The sequence below is a fragment of the Castor canadensis genome, chromosome 14 (assembly GCF_047511655.1).
Source record: "Castor canadensis chromosome 14, mCasCan1.hap1v2, whole genome shotgun sequence".
NCBI lineage: Eukaryota > Metazoa > Chordata > Mammalia > Rodentia > Castoridae > Castor > Castor canadensis.
In genome coordinates, this window is record NC_133399.1 from 41676250 (window position 1) to 41688378 (window position 12129).

The following is a 12129-nucleotide window of genomic DNA, read 5'->3' on the forward strand; positions in this document are numbered from 1 at the left end:
GTGAGCCAATCGCCGCACGTCGGGGCTTGGCTCTTTGGATTTATCAACCCATCCAACCAATTAGCGACCAATTCTTCGGAAACCCGCCCCTATACGATACTAGATGGACAGCAGTAACTCCTAATGGGAGTGTTGATACGGCTTAGTCCCACCTTCACTTTCACCAATCACTAGAAAGATTGTCCAGCATATAGTTTGATAAACTGTCCATAGAACCAATTATCATGGATCTGATATCCGGCCCTTGATGCGGAATTTTTTCACTTAACTGTTAACGGTCCCAGACTACATTACCCAGAATTTAGCGGAAGTACACATGCTCAACAAGGCACTAATGAACTACATTTCCCAGTAGCTCCCTAAACGAGTTTCCTCTTTTCACCCCAGGCTCTGTGGCTTTCAGCCTGAACTCAGGCTTTGGGTAAACGCATGTTGAGGCCTGTTTTGTTCTTCTAATCTTCCTGGTCCACCGAGAGGCCTAAGCCTTGCCCCAGGTTAGGTCTTGACCGTAGGATGACCTATGACTCTAGGCCAAGTCCCCAATCTTAGGCTAAAGCTTCTGCCCCAGAAGAGGCAATTGGGGAGTCCACTTGCAGACCTCAGGTTTAACCCCTTGCTACAGCTGAACCCCAACTTCAGCCTGATATCCTGACCATCTCCCCATTCAGACTGTGGACACCCCGCACTCCACACACACCTACTGGGCCTTAATGTCCATCTGAGCCCCCAATATGGACTACTTCCGACTTCAGACTAGCCCTGGTCATGAGTTTGAGTTCCCCAGCCCTTCACCAAATTGTCCACCCCAGTCTGAGTCCCCATCCCAATTGTGGTGACCTAGGCTGAACCCCAAATCCAGTTTGAAACTCCTGATCAGAGTTGTCTCCAGAACTTTGGGGGCTGAGCTCCAGTCCTAAACGAAACCACGGAATCTCACTTAGCAACCCGATCCTTTCCAACTCAGAGCCGCCAGCAGGTGGGGCCAGGGCCCAGCCGAGCCGTCAGTCACGGTTTGGGCTTCCCCAAGGGGAACCTATGGGGGGATGGGTCCCCGATTCCACCAGCAGCCCCAGCAGGGCATCTGTCACCTCGGTAGCTACAGAGAAAGTGCCAAAGGCAGGGGAGAATGGAGGGTGGGAGTCGCTGGTGCCCTTTCCCTTTCATCCCAGAGCCTCGAGAGGATTTACAAGGTGTGAACAAACTTTTATGGGGGGAGAGGATGGGCTTCCAAACCCCAGGGCCTCAGCGTCCAGGGGAGGGGCAATGTCGGGATTCCGGGGCCAGTATTGATAATTAAACCTGGTTGGGTCTTAATGGATGAGACTGGGAAATGGGCAGGTGCAAGCACGCGTGGAGGGACACGAGCCGGGGAAAGGCCTGGGGCTGGCGCCCCAAGGACGGCTCGTCCTCAGTTTCCCAGCGCAGACTCTCGGGGGAGGGAAGGCAGGATGCGGTAGGAGCGCTAATGGAGCCGGCCTTGGCGGAGGCGCGTCCTGGGCAGGATCGAAGTCCTCCCATCCGCCCTGTGGCCGGAGGGACCAGACCATTAATGGGACAAACGTAGACACTTGGAGCCAGGTTGGCCCGCAAGAGCCCAGTGACCTCAGGTTCTCCCTGCAACGGGGCGGGGGGGAGGGATTTCTTGGATTTTGGGTTTTAGGGTCTTGGCCCTTTAAGGAATGGTTGAAGAAGAAGAGGAAAAAGGAAGAACCATCTGGGGCGGAGGAGGAGGGTGGGAGGATGAGCGGGGCCTTAGAGATTTAGAAAATGGGTGTGGGGGGGGTTTGTCCAGGGGCGTTGGGTGGCAACGTTCCTTTAAGAGGAGGCGGAGCGTCCGTTGGGCTCGGCCTTCCTGACGGCCCCGCCCCGAGGGCGCCGGCTTCGGCTCCGCGCGGAGCAAGGAGGCGTGGCAAGGCGCGAAGGGGGCGTGGCATGTGCTGGAGTGGGCGGGGCGGGCTGGGCGGGGCGGGGCCTGGCGCACCGCCCTCCGCTGAATCTCCCCGCGGAGGGCGGAGGGCGGCGGGCTGCCGGGACCCGGGCGGCGGCGGCGGCGGCGGCGGCTGCATCGGCGGCGGGAGCAGCATGGATTGGGGCACCGAGTTGTGGGTGAGTGCGATCGGCCCCGCTCCAAGTTCCCCCTGGCTGGGGTCTGGACTTCCTCGCTTTGTCCCACCGCACCTTACCCGGGTCTCCGCACTTTCCCTTCCACTGACCCCTGGGTCTCCGCCCTCTGCCCTACAACCTCTCTTGGAGTTTCTCCGCGAGTTTCAGGATGCCTGGGGGCCAGGGGAGACCTTGCAGGACTGGCGTAGGGAAACTGAGGCACAGGGTTGCGAGCGATGCGGTCAGAAGAAGTCCTGGGACCAGGCCGGGGCAGCCGGACGAGGTCACCTATTTTGGGCGCCCTGGTTGGGCCGCCGGCTTATCTTACGGTCCCTGGGTCCCTGCCCGCAGCCCGCCTGTCCGGCTGGGAGGGGGAGGGGACCCTCTGGCCACTTTCTACCCCCACGTGGGACCTACAAGTACTGATTGCCTTTCAGCCACCTTTAATGTCCACCTCGGGACTTGGGACGCTGGTGGAGGGGGAGGGGGCTGCCACTCGGCCCCAGACCACTCTCTGTCCTCCCCTCGCCCGCCCCAGGATCAGGGCGGGGCCTCCCCTTGGCCGCCTCTCACCTCACCCAGGAAGCCCCGGAAATTTCCCCCTATCCTAGCTGGACCTCTGACCCCTCCCCTTTCTGGGGGCGGTGGAATCCCTGGGTGCAGCGGGGTAACTGGATCGTCCTCCTCTTCTTCAACTCTTGGATTTCTTTCGGAGGTGTAGTGGAGTTAGTGGGGGGAAACTGAGTCACCAGAGGTTCCCCCCCCCGGGAAGCTTGGCGAATCAGAGACTCCTGTGCCTGCCCCTTGGCCATTCTGAGTCTCCCCCTTCTCCAGTCTGCGACAAACCCTGCCCCTCTGGCCCTGACTCACGCCAGGCCGGCCGGATTTTCCGGAATCTGGGGGGGATTAGGGGAGTCGGGGGCAGGGGGAGTGGCTTTGCCCGGTTCCACACCCCTCTTGGCGGTTTGAGACCGAGACCCTGTTGACCTGCTGGGGCCCCAGCCCTGTTCTCCGGCCCTTCCCGGGAAGGGGAGGGGGTTCCCGCCAGCTTCCTGCCTCCCCCTGCGCCACGCCGGGGCGGCGCCGGGAAGCCACTCCTCCGTGGAGCGCAGGGCCTGGAAGCTCCCGGTGCATTTGGTCGGTGGATTGTGGTGTCCCAACGTCGTGACCCTGGCCCTCCCCACCCTCTTGTCCCCATCAGGATCAGTTTGAAGTGCTTGAGCGCCACACGCAGTGGGGGCTGGACCTGTTGGACAGATACGTGAAGTTCGTGAAAGAACGCACGGAGGTGGAACAGGCTTACGCCAAGCAACTGCGGTGAGCCCCGGAGGGTGAATGCAGCCTGGGACCCGGGGACGCGTTGGTTGGAGGGCCCGGGGCTCATCTTCCCTGCTTCTGTCTCCACTTAGGAGCCTGGTGAAAAAGTACCTGCCCAAGAGACCTGCCAAAGATGACCCTGAATCCAAGTAAGGATGGGGAGGGATTGCACGGGCTAGACTTGGTGGTGGTGGTGGTGGTGATGGTGGGTGGGTGTCGTGTTAATTCCATTTCCTGCCCCTCAAGCCTGGCCACCTCACCTCTCACTCAGTTCTTTCCTAGAGTTAAGAGCCTGGATGTAAGATCCAGATTCCTGGGCTGGAAACCTCAGCCCGCTGCTTTGTAGACAAGCTGTTTGGGCATGGGACATACGATTCTGCCTCAATTTTTCTCATCCATAAAATGGGAATGCTCCAGCAGTTACACATTGAGTAGCTTTGGGCAAATGACTCTTTTGTGCCTGTTTTCCTTGTCTGTGAAATGGGGCTGATGAGTGTGCTGCCCGCTACAGAGCTTTTGAGAAGCTTAACTGAAAGAACATGTTAAAACAGTGTCAAGTCCATAGTAACTGTGAGAGCATTTCGCTGTGTTCTGAGTCCCTGGTCCTCAAATCCAAAACAGCTCTAGAACTTTGAGAGGGTTTTCTGAGCAACTTGTTAGATGGAACAGACAACCAAACAGACTTGATGTTAATTATTGACTTTATCCCACCTTGTCTTTGTTTCTGAGCATTGAAAACGTTCTGATAAGGAAAATTGCCCCTGTACTGGGCATATACAGACTTCTTTCTTTGTCATTATTCCCTAAACAATCCAGTGTAACAATTGTGTTCCTAGCGTCTACATTGTATCGGTTGTTGTAAGTCATCTAGAGAGCATTGAAAGACTTTAGGAGGGGCTGGTGGAGTGGTTCAAGTGGTAAGAGGGCCTGACTAGCAAGCCTGCTGCAAAATAAAATAAAATAAAATAAAATAAACTCTTTAGGATGTGCACAGGTTCTATGTGTTTTCTTGGACTTTGGTATCCTTTAGGACCGCTTATGGGGTCCTAGAATTGGTCCCCCATGGTACTGAAGGAGAACAACTGCAAAACTCAGTTACAGTGATGGCTATGTGGTACACGCCTGTAATCACAGCCCTTGGAGCCTGAGGCAGGAGGATGGAGAGTTCCAGGCCAGCTTGGGCTACATATTGAGGCTCAGTCTCCACCTCCACCCCCAAAAAGTTTGAGTACAGGATGCCGCCCCCCTGGGCCCACTGAGGTGATGCATGAAAGATGGTCTAAGTGTTGCATCCACTTACAAAACATTTCCTACAAAATCTCGGTTCCGAATTGCATCTGAATCAAGGGTTTGGGGGGAAGGGATATGGACAAGACTTCTCATTGCTTTGGGGATGGCTGTCCATGGGCTCACCTGTTCCCACCTGGAGATGGGTGCTAGCCACCAGCTTCTGGAAGGTCTCATCGCCTGCCGGTCCCTAGGTTCACCCAGCACCAGTCCTTCATGCAGCTTCTCCAGGAGGTGAATGACTTCGCCGGCCAACGGGAGCTGGTGGCTGAGAACCTCAGTTTCCGTGTGTGCCTGGAGCTGGCCAAGTACTCCCAGGAGATGAAGCAGGAGAGGAAGCTGGTGAGTGGCCCCCTTCTTGGGTCTTGCTGGGGATGGGGGGGGGGTCCTGCCGAAATCCTGGGTGAGCCTGATTGCCCTTCTATCCCTAGCACTTCCAAGAAGGACGGCGGGCCCAGCAGCAGTTGGAAAATGGCTTCAAACAGCTGGAGAATGTGAGTTTGCACGGGGCAGCTGGCAGCTCTGTCCCAGAGTAGCGGGGTGGGGTTGCTGATCCATGGAGCTGCCCCCTGGGTCTGGCCAGGACTCCCCGGGGCTCTGGCATGCACATTGCTCCTGTTTTGCGATGGTGGATCCATCACTCTGGTTCTGTCTTCATGTGCAGAGTAAGCGCAAATTTGAGCGAGACTGCCGGGAAGCGGAGAAAGCAGCCCAGACTGCCGAGCGGTTAGACCAGGATATCAATGCCACCAAGGCTGATGTGGAGAAGGTGCCTGTGGGGTAGGGTCTGGGACAGGCTTCAGGGATTGGAGTGGGACTCTGGCCATGACCTCCACCTTGATATTCCCTAGGCCAAGCAGCAAGCGCACCTTCGGAGTCATATGGCAGAAGAAAGCAAGAATGAATATGCAGCCCAGCTACAGCGCTTCAACAGAGACCAGGCCCACTTCTATTTTTCACAGATGCCCCAGATATTTGATGTGAGTGGTTCAAACTCCCAGGACTACCTACCTTGTTGGGGACAAAAGCCAAAAACCAAAAGCTAAAAGTTAACCAGCTCTTATACATATGTCAAAACCTCAGCTGCCATGTCCCTGTTCCTAGATTGAAAGAGAATTAGAAACCTAGAGTAACAGTGAGTCCTGCTTTTACTCAAGCTTTCTGCCAGGGAGGCTGCCTTTCTTTCCTTTTGAAACTCCTATTGATTTCTCTAAGCCCCGGCTTTGAAAACTCTTAGGTCTTGAATTTCCTCTTTTCTCTTTCAGACCCCTATACACTCTCTGTCCTGGAACAGAAATTATCTGTGCTGAGTCTTTTTTTTTTTGTTGTTCCATTGTCTCCTTTTTCAAGACCTTCCTGAGCTCTTTGGGCAAGGCTCCCCTTTGAGGCCCCTGTGGTCTTGTGTGTGTGTCTCCTTCAACCATACTGGACTGCCTTAGATTCTGGGTCTTCCCAGGGCTTGAGGCTGGGGCTGATGGCTAGAGCCCATCGTATTTGCAGGGTGAATCACGCTGAGCTGCCCCATCCCTACAGAAACTACAGGATATGGATGAACGACGAGCCACCCGCCTGGGGGCCGGGTACGGGCTCCTGTCTGAGACTGAGCTGCAGGTGGTCCCCATCATTGCCAAGTGCTTGGAGGGCATGAAGGTGGCTGCTGATGCTGTGGATGCTAAAAACGTGAGTGTCCGGGGAGGGTCCCCTGGGGCGAGGAGCAGGCATGGAGCGATTTCTTAAAACCCAGCTCTTGTCTTGATCCCCATCTGCCTCCACTGCCTCCTCCCCCAGGACTCCCAGGTCCTCATCGAGCAGCACAAGTCAGGCTTCGCCCGCCCGGGCGACGTGGAATTCGAAGACTTCAGCCAACCCATGAACCGCGCGCCCTCGGACAGCAGCCTGGGCACCCCATCAGATGGCCGGCCTGAGCTCCGAGGCTCTGGCCGAAGCCGTGCCAAGCGCTGGCCCTTTGGCAAGAAGAGCAAGGTGGGGGCCAGGGCTCTTGGGGTAGGGTGTGGGGGACAGTGAGTGGGGACCGCCGAGGCCCCCACTGAGTCAGTCACAGCCACCGGAACGCTGAGTCCTGGGCAAGAATTTTCCTCTTGGCTGCAGGCCCGGGCTGGAGGGAAGGAAGGCGGGCGGGCCCATTGGCCTGGGAGTCCCCTGAGGCTGAGTGGGGCCGGGTAGGGGCCTGTGGCGTCTTGTCTGCTGCTTCTGGGGATGCTGGGAGAAGACCTGCTTGTGGAACTCAGGACTGGCCTGAGGGCTTGTGACACTGTCTCCCAGGGGTCCCCCTGAGTTTGTCCTGTTGATGGGTCTCTGGGCCATCCCCTCTTATGTCCTTTATTCCTGGAACTTTGAAGCTTTTAGTGTTAAACGTACACATTGTCACCTGTGCTTGTCTCCCAGCAGTCCTGTCTCTCTTGGCTCCTTTGACCTTTTGGTTTAGGATTTATTTTTGGCAGTGCTGGGGTTTGAACTCAGGGCCTGGCTAGCTAGGCAGGCGCTCCATGGACCCTGTGCCTTGGCCCGTTCATTTTGTCTTGACCTAGACTTTGGCACCTCACTTGACTTACACCTGCATCCTCCCACTTCACAGCTGTACGCGATTTTTCCGCCTTCCCCCCTCTGTCAGCTTGCTCTTTTGACCTTGACTCTTGCATGTCCCTACTCTCCTTCCTGACTGTGAGCCCAGAAGCCCCGGTGGACAGAAACAAGGGCCTGCTGGCCTCCCTTGGTCCCATCCCAGCCACTGGACTTAAAACACTCAAGGGTCACAGTACTGGGGACAGTGTGACCTGTGGCTCACAGTCTGACGTCCTCCCTGCCACCTCCCTGATTTTGTGTTGTGTTTCTTTGTGTGTGATTACACATCCTGAGTTGTGATTTTCTTACCATTTTTTTCTTTTTCTCTTTCTTCTCCATTTTTTTTGTCTTTTCTGTGTTCCATCCTTACATCCATCCGTCCATCCATCCATCCATCCTCGGTTCTCTACATCCTCCCATCTCCATCCTTGACCCACCTGGTCCCCGACCCCCTCCGGTAGCCTCGCCCCACATCCTTCTCCCCCATGGGGGGTCCCCTACCCTCTGCCTTGCCTAATGGACCCCCGTCCCCCCGATCTGGCCGCGACCCCTTGGCCATACTGAGTGAGATCAGTAAGTCAGTCAAACCGCGGCTAGCATCCCTCCGCAGCCTCCGGGGCAGCCGTGGGGTAAGTGAGGCCCGGGGAGGAGTCGGTGGCCGCCCCCAGCCCCCGGTGGCGGGACCCCAGACTCGCTTTCTGCTGCGGGCTGGGCCGCCCTTCCTGCTTTGCTCTGTGCATGGCCTCGCCCCCCAGGACCCTGCCAAGGGAGGACAGAGGACTTGCTGTGGCTCAAGACTGAGTGGCACCTGGAAGCTTAGGCCCCAGAGTCCCCAAACTCTGTCCCCATCCCACCTTGCAGACAGTGGTGACAGAGGATTTTAGCCACTTGCCCCCAGAGCAGCAGAGAAAGCGGCTCCAGCAACAGTTAGAAGACCGGAATCGAGAACTGCAGAAGGAGGTGGACCAGAGGTAAGGAGGGGGAGGTGGCAGGATTGGAGCAGGTAAGGGACAACAGGAAAGGGTAAATGGTTCTCAGGGGCTGGGGTGCAGCTTAGGTGCCTGGCACACAGGAGGCTTTGGGTCCCATCCCCAGCACTGCAAAAAAAAAAACAACAAAAAACCCAGCAACAACAAAAACAAAACCCCAATAAGAACAAAAACACGTAAATTATGGTACTCAGGGTTCATCCCGACAAAGCCAGGCCCAGATAGTTTTTCAAATGACTCTTAGACACGTGAAGAAACTGTGGTATTGGGCTGGTGGGGTGGCTCAAGTGAGAGTGAGCCCGAGTTCAAACCCCAATGCCAGAACTGTTATAGCTGAGTGTGGTGGTTCACCCGTGTAATCCCAGCACTCAACTCAGAGGCAGAGATGGGAGGATTGTGAGTTTGACACCAGCCTGGACCCTGTCCAAAACAAAAACAAATGAAAAAAATCAACCAAAAATAGTGAAGGAGGGTTAGGGGTGTTGTTCAGTGGCAGAGCACTTGACTGGCTTGTGTGAGGCTCTGGGTTCCATCCCCTAGCGCCACAAAAAAACAAGAATTCTTTTTTTTTTTTTCCCAGAAAGCCATATATCTGGCCATGGTGTTACACTCCAGTAATCCCAAGTCTCAGAAGGCTGAGGCAGGGAGATAGTGAGTTTGAGGCCAGCCTGGGTTACACAGTGAGACCCTGTCTCAAAAAAAGAAAGAAAAGAAAGAATAAAACAAGACTAAACAAAACAAAACAAAAAGAAAACCCCATTCCTCTCCAACTTATCCAAGTCATTCCAGCAAACAGAGAAAGAGTGATTGCTGCTAACTTACTCAGGTGGAATCTCCACTTCCATAGTGCACATGAATTCAAAAATGCAGTTACAGACTCATTTTATCTTACTCTTGATCTCAGACACAAAACTCTAGCCAAGAAATCTAATGGCATATCACAAAAGAATGCATGATTTGGTGGTGTTGGTTTGGTGAAGGTAATTAATGCCACAGAACTGTACACTTAAAAATAGCCACAATGATAAATTTTATGTTATATAAGCTTTACCACCACAATAGTTAAAAAAAAAAAAAGCCCCAGCACCGAGGAGGAAAAAATCCCATAAAACAATGAGTTGGGTATTATCCGAATAATGCAAAGATGGTTCAATTTCAAGAAATCTGTCAGTCTTACTCACATATTATTTGGATAAAAGGAATAAAAAGCATATGATTATTTAATAACTGAAACACCTAAAATATTAATAAAAAAATCTGCCAGATTTGAAAAAAAAAAGAAGAAGAAAATCTGTACTCATTCATTCCAAGCAACAAAATTCTCTTTCCAGTTCTGTTACATAATAGGAATGACATCTGCCTCTTGCCAGGGGACAGCCAAATTCTATCTGGCTCTTTTCATGCAGCCTCTAGGATCAAATGGCTTTTTTGGGTGTTGACTCCGTTTGGAACTGTCTGTTTCTCGGGTTTTGTGGTGGAAGGTAAAGGATGCATGTCTGGAATCAAGACCTGGGAAGCCTCGAGTCCTAGGTGACTTAGAGGTCTTGGCCAGCTTGCTGGGCCTTTCTATACCTCAGTTTCTTCATCTGTGACATGGGTCAGCTACAACTGGAAGTTATGCTGAGGTCTTGCATATTCCAGAAGGCTTTTCTTTTTTTTTAAGACAGGGTCTCACTATGTAGCCCAGAGTGGCCTCAAACTAGATCCTCCTGCTTCAGCCTCCCAAGAGCTGGGATGACAGCACGTACCACGCCCTGTGTAGACACAGAGGAGATGGGAATGACAGCTGAACAATAATTACAGCTTGCATTTGGTGAATGCTAACTGCATTGTAAATTCTTTCCATTGTTCTCCAGAATGCTCAACTTTTCCCGAGAAATTGTTCAGGTGGTGCTGGGAATTCACCATGTTAGGCAAGCCCTTTACCTGTAATTCTATATTCTAATGTCTAGATACAGTGGATTCTCAGTATGTATCTGAATAATTGAATGTCTGGGGGCTTGGCTTAGTGGTAGCACTTAGAGGCCACTAGTTCAAGCCCTAGTTGTGTGGGGAGAAATGAATTATAGTTAATACTATGTAGCAAGTACAGTCCTCATCCTCACACTGACAGATAATGTTCCATTATGCTCATTTGCAAGGTAGCCATACGGAGGCAAGGTTTCGATAACTTTTTGTTTTCATGGTACAGATTTAAACTCAGGGCCTCACACCTGCTAGGCAGGTGCTCTACCACCTGAGCCACGAGCCCAGTCCCTTTTTACTTGAGTGATTTTTCAGATAAGGACTTTTTGTCTGGGGCCAGCCTTGGACTCCGATCCTCCTGCCGCTGCCTGCCAAACTTTGGGATTATAGGTGTATGCCATCTTCAGAGTGGAGTCTTGCCTTGGTATTTCACGCAGAGACTGGTTTTTTTTTTTTTTTGCTTGTTAAATCACACAGGACTGCACTTTCTCTCATGTCTGTTTGTCTTGTCCCAGGGAAGCTCTGAAGAAGATGAAGGATGTCTATGAGAAGACACCCCAGATGGGGGACCCAGCCAGCTTGGAGCCCCGCATTGCAGAAACCCTGAGTAACATCGAACGGCTTAAGTTGGAAGTACAGAAGTATGAGGTAAGGCTGAGGCCCTGGAGAGGGGTGTGGGCCAGCAGTGGTGGCCCTGGCTGAGTGAGTCACTGCCGGGTGGGGGACAGGGAGGTCTTGGGGGGGGGAGGGACCCAGCTGTTTCTCATCACAGCACGGGTGATGTCAGGGAATTTCCTGGTCCAGAGCGGGCTGACCTCAAAGCCCTGCCCTGCACCTGATGTCGTGATCCCACCTCCCAGGCTTGGCTGGCAGAAGCTGAAAGCCGGGTCCTCAGCAACCGAGGGGACAGTCTGGGCCGGCACACCCGGCCTCCGGATCCCCCAGCTAGTGCCCCTCCGGACAGCAGCAGCAGCAACAGCGGGTCACAAGATAACAAGGAGAGGTGAGTGGAGAGGCCAGGGTGGGTGTCCCCCAGGGACCCAGGAGGGCCTGTCTCTATCTGCTTTTGTGCCCGCAATCAGCTCTGAAGACCCCCCATCAGAAGAGGGCCAGGACACCCCCATCTACACAGAGTTTGATGAGGACTTTGAGGAGCCTGCATCTCCCATAGGCCAGTGTGTGGCCATTTACCAGTTTGAAGGTGAGATTTGTCTCCGGGGGCCACATCACTTGCTTGGGGGCCAGCAAGGGGGAGGGGAGTCTCTGGGTACATTCTGGTTAAATTCACCCCCACAACAGGGTCCAGTGAGGGTACCATCTCCATGACTGAGGGTGAAGACCTCAGTCTGATGGAAGAGGACAAAGGCGATGGTTGGACCCGGGTCAGGCGGAAACAGGGAGGTGAGGGCTATGTGCCCACCTCCTACCTCCGAGTCACGCTCAACTGAACCCTGCCAGAGGCGGGAAGAGGGGGGCTGTCGGCTGCTGCTTCTGGGCCACGGGGGGCCCCAGGACCTATGCACTTTATTTCTGCCCCCGTGGCTTTGGCTGAGACCTGTGTAACCTGCTGCCCCCCATCCCACCTGTCACCCTACGTGGACCTGCTGTGCCTTTCAGCATCGATGTACATACTCGTGTTTCAAAACCTTCCTGCCTCTCGGCTTGAGCCGTTTTGTTTTATATAAAAAAGCAATTCTATACAATTCTTGGAATCCGTGCCTTATTACATAAGACTCTTCTTACAGGTCACAGGCAATGAGGAACGGGAGGTGAACCTGGGAGTTGCTTGTGACTCCAGTAGAGGAAGAAAGGCAACAGACTTTATTCCTTCTGTGTGCCCTGCAGCCTACTGAAAACAAGTAGCGTTTATTGAGCACCTACTGAG

The 12129-nt window shown here is 53.9% G+C and overlaps 1 protein-coding gene across 5 annotated transcripts; it reads left to right on the forward strand.

Moving 5' to 3' along the window:
* The first annotated feature begins 1165 nt into the window (after positions 1 to 1165).
* Trip10 (thyroid hormone receptor interactor 10) lies at positions 1166 to 11947 on the forward strand. Of its 5 annotated transcripts, none has more exons than XM_074054447.1 (15): positions 1166 to 1190; positions 3305 to 3420; positions 3513 to 3569; positions 4902 to 5049; positions 5139 to 5201; positions 5372 to 5476; positions 5559 to 5687; positions 6241 to 6387; positions 6496 to 6690; positions 7752 to 7919; positions 8152 to 8261; positions 10760 to 10892; positions 11105 to 11247; positions 11327 to 11445; positions 11544 to 11947. In XM_074054447.1, the coding sequence occupies exons 4-15, from the start codon at positions 4924 to 4926 to the stop codon at positions 11690 to 11692; spliced, it is 1587 nt and encodes a 528-aa protein (XP_073910548.1). In that variant the 5' UTR covers positions 1166 to 1190; positions 3305 to 3420; positions 3513 to 3569; positions 4902 to 4923; the 3' UTR covers positions 11693 to 11947. The 5 variants fall into 5 exon arrangements, with proteins under 5 accessions (XP_073910548.1, XP_020038661.1, XP_020038662.1 ...); XM_020183072.2 differs by lacking the exon at positions 1166 to 1190 and adding an exon at positions 1954 to 2106; XM_074054445.1 differs by lacking the exon at positions 1166 to 1190 and adding an exon at positions 2527 to 2818.
* Positions 11948 to 12129: the final 182 nt, after the last annotated feature.

Bases quoted from the DNA above. Each gene is read 5' to 3' on its own strand.
- Trip10 (XM_020183072.2), top strand. From the start codon at position 2,083: ATGGATTGGGGCACCGAGTTGTGG. The intron at 3,421-3,512 runs GTGAGCCCCGGA...GTCTCCACTTAG, and splicing joins GCTTACGCCAAGCAACTGCG to GAGCCTGGTGAAAAAGTACC. The intron at 5,202-5,371 runs GTGAGTTTGCAC...CTTCATGTGCAG, and splicing joins GCTTCAAACAGCTGGAGAAT to AGTAAGCGCAAATTTGAGCG.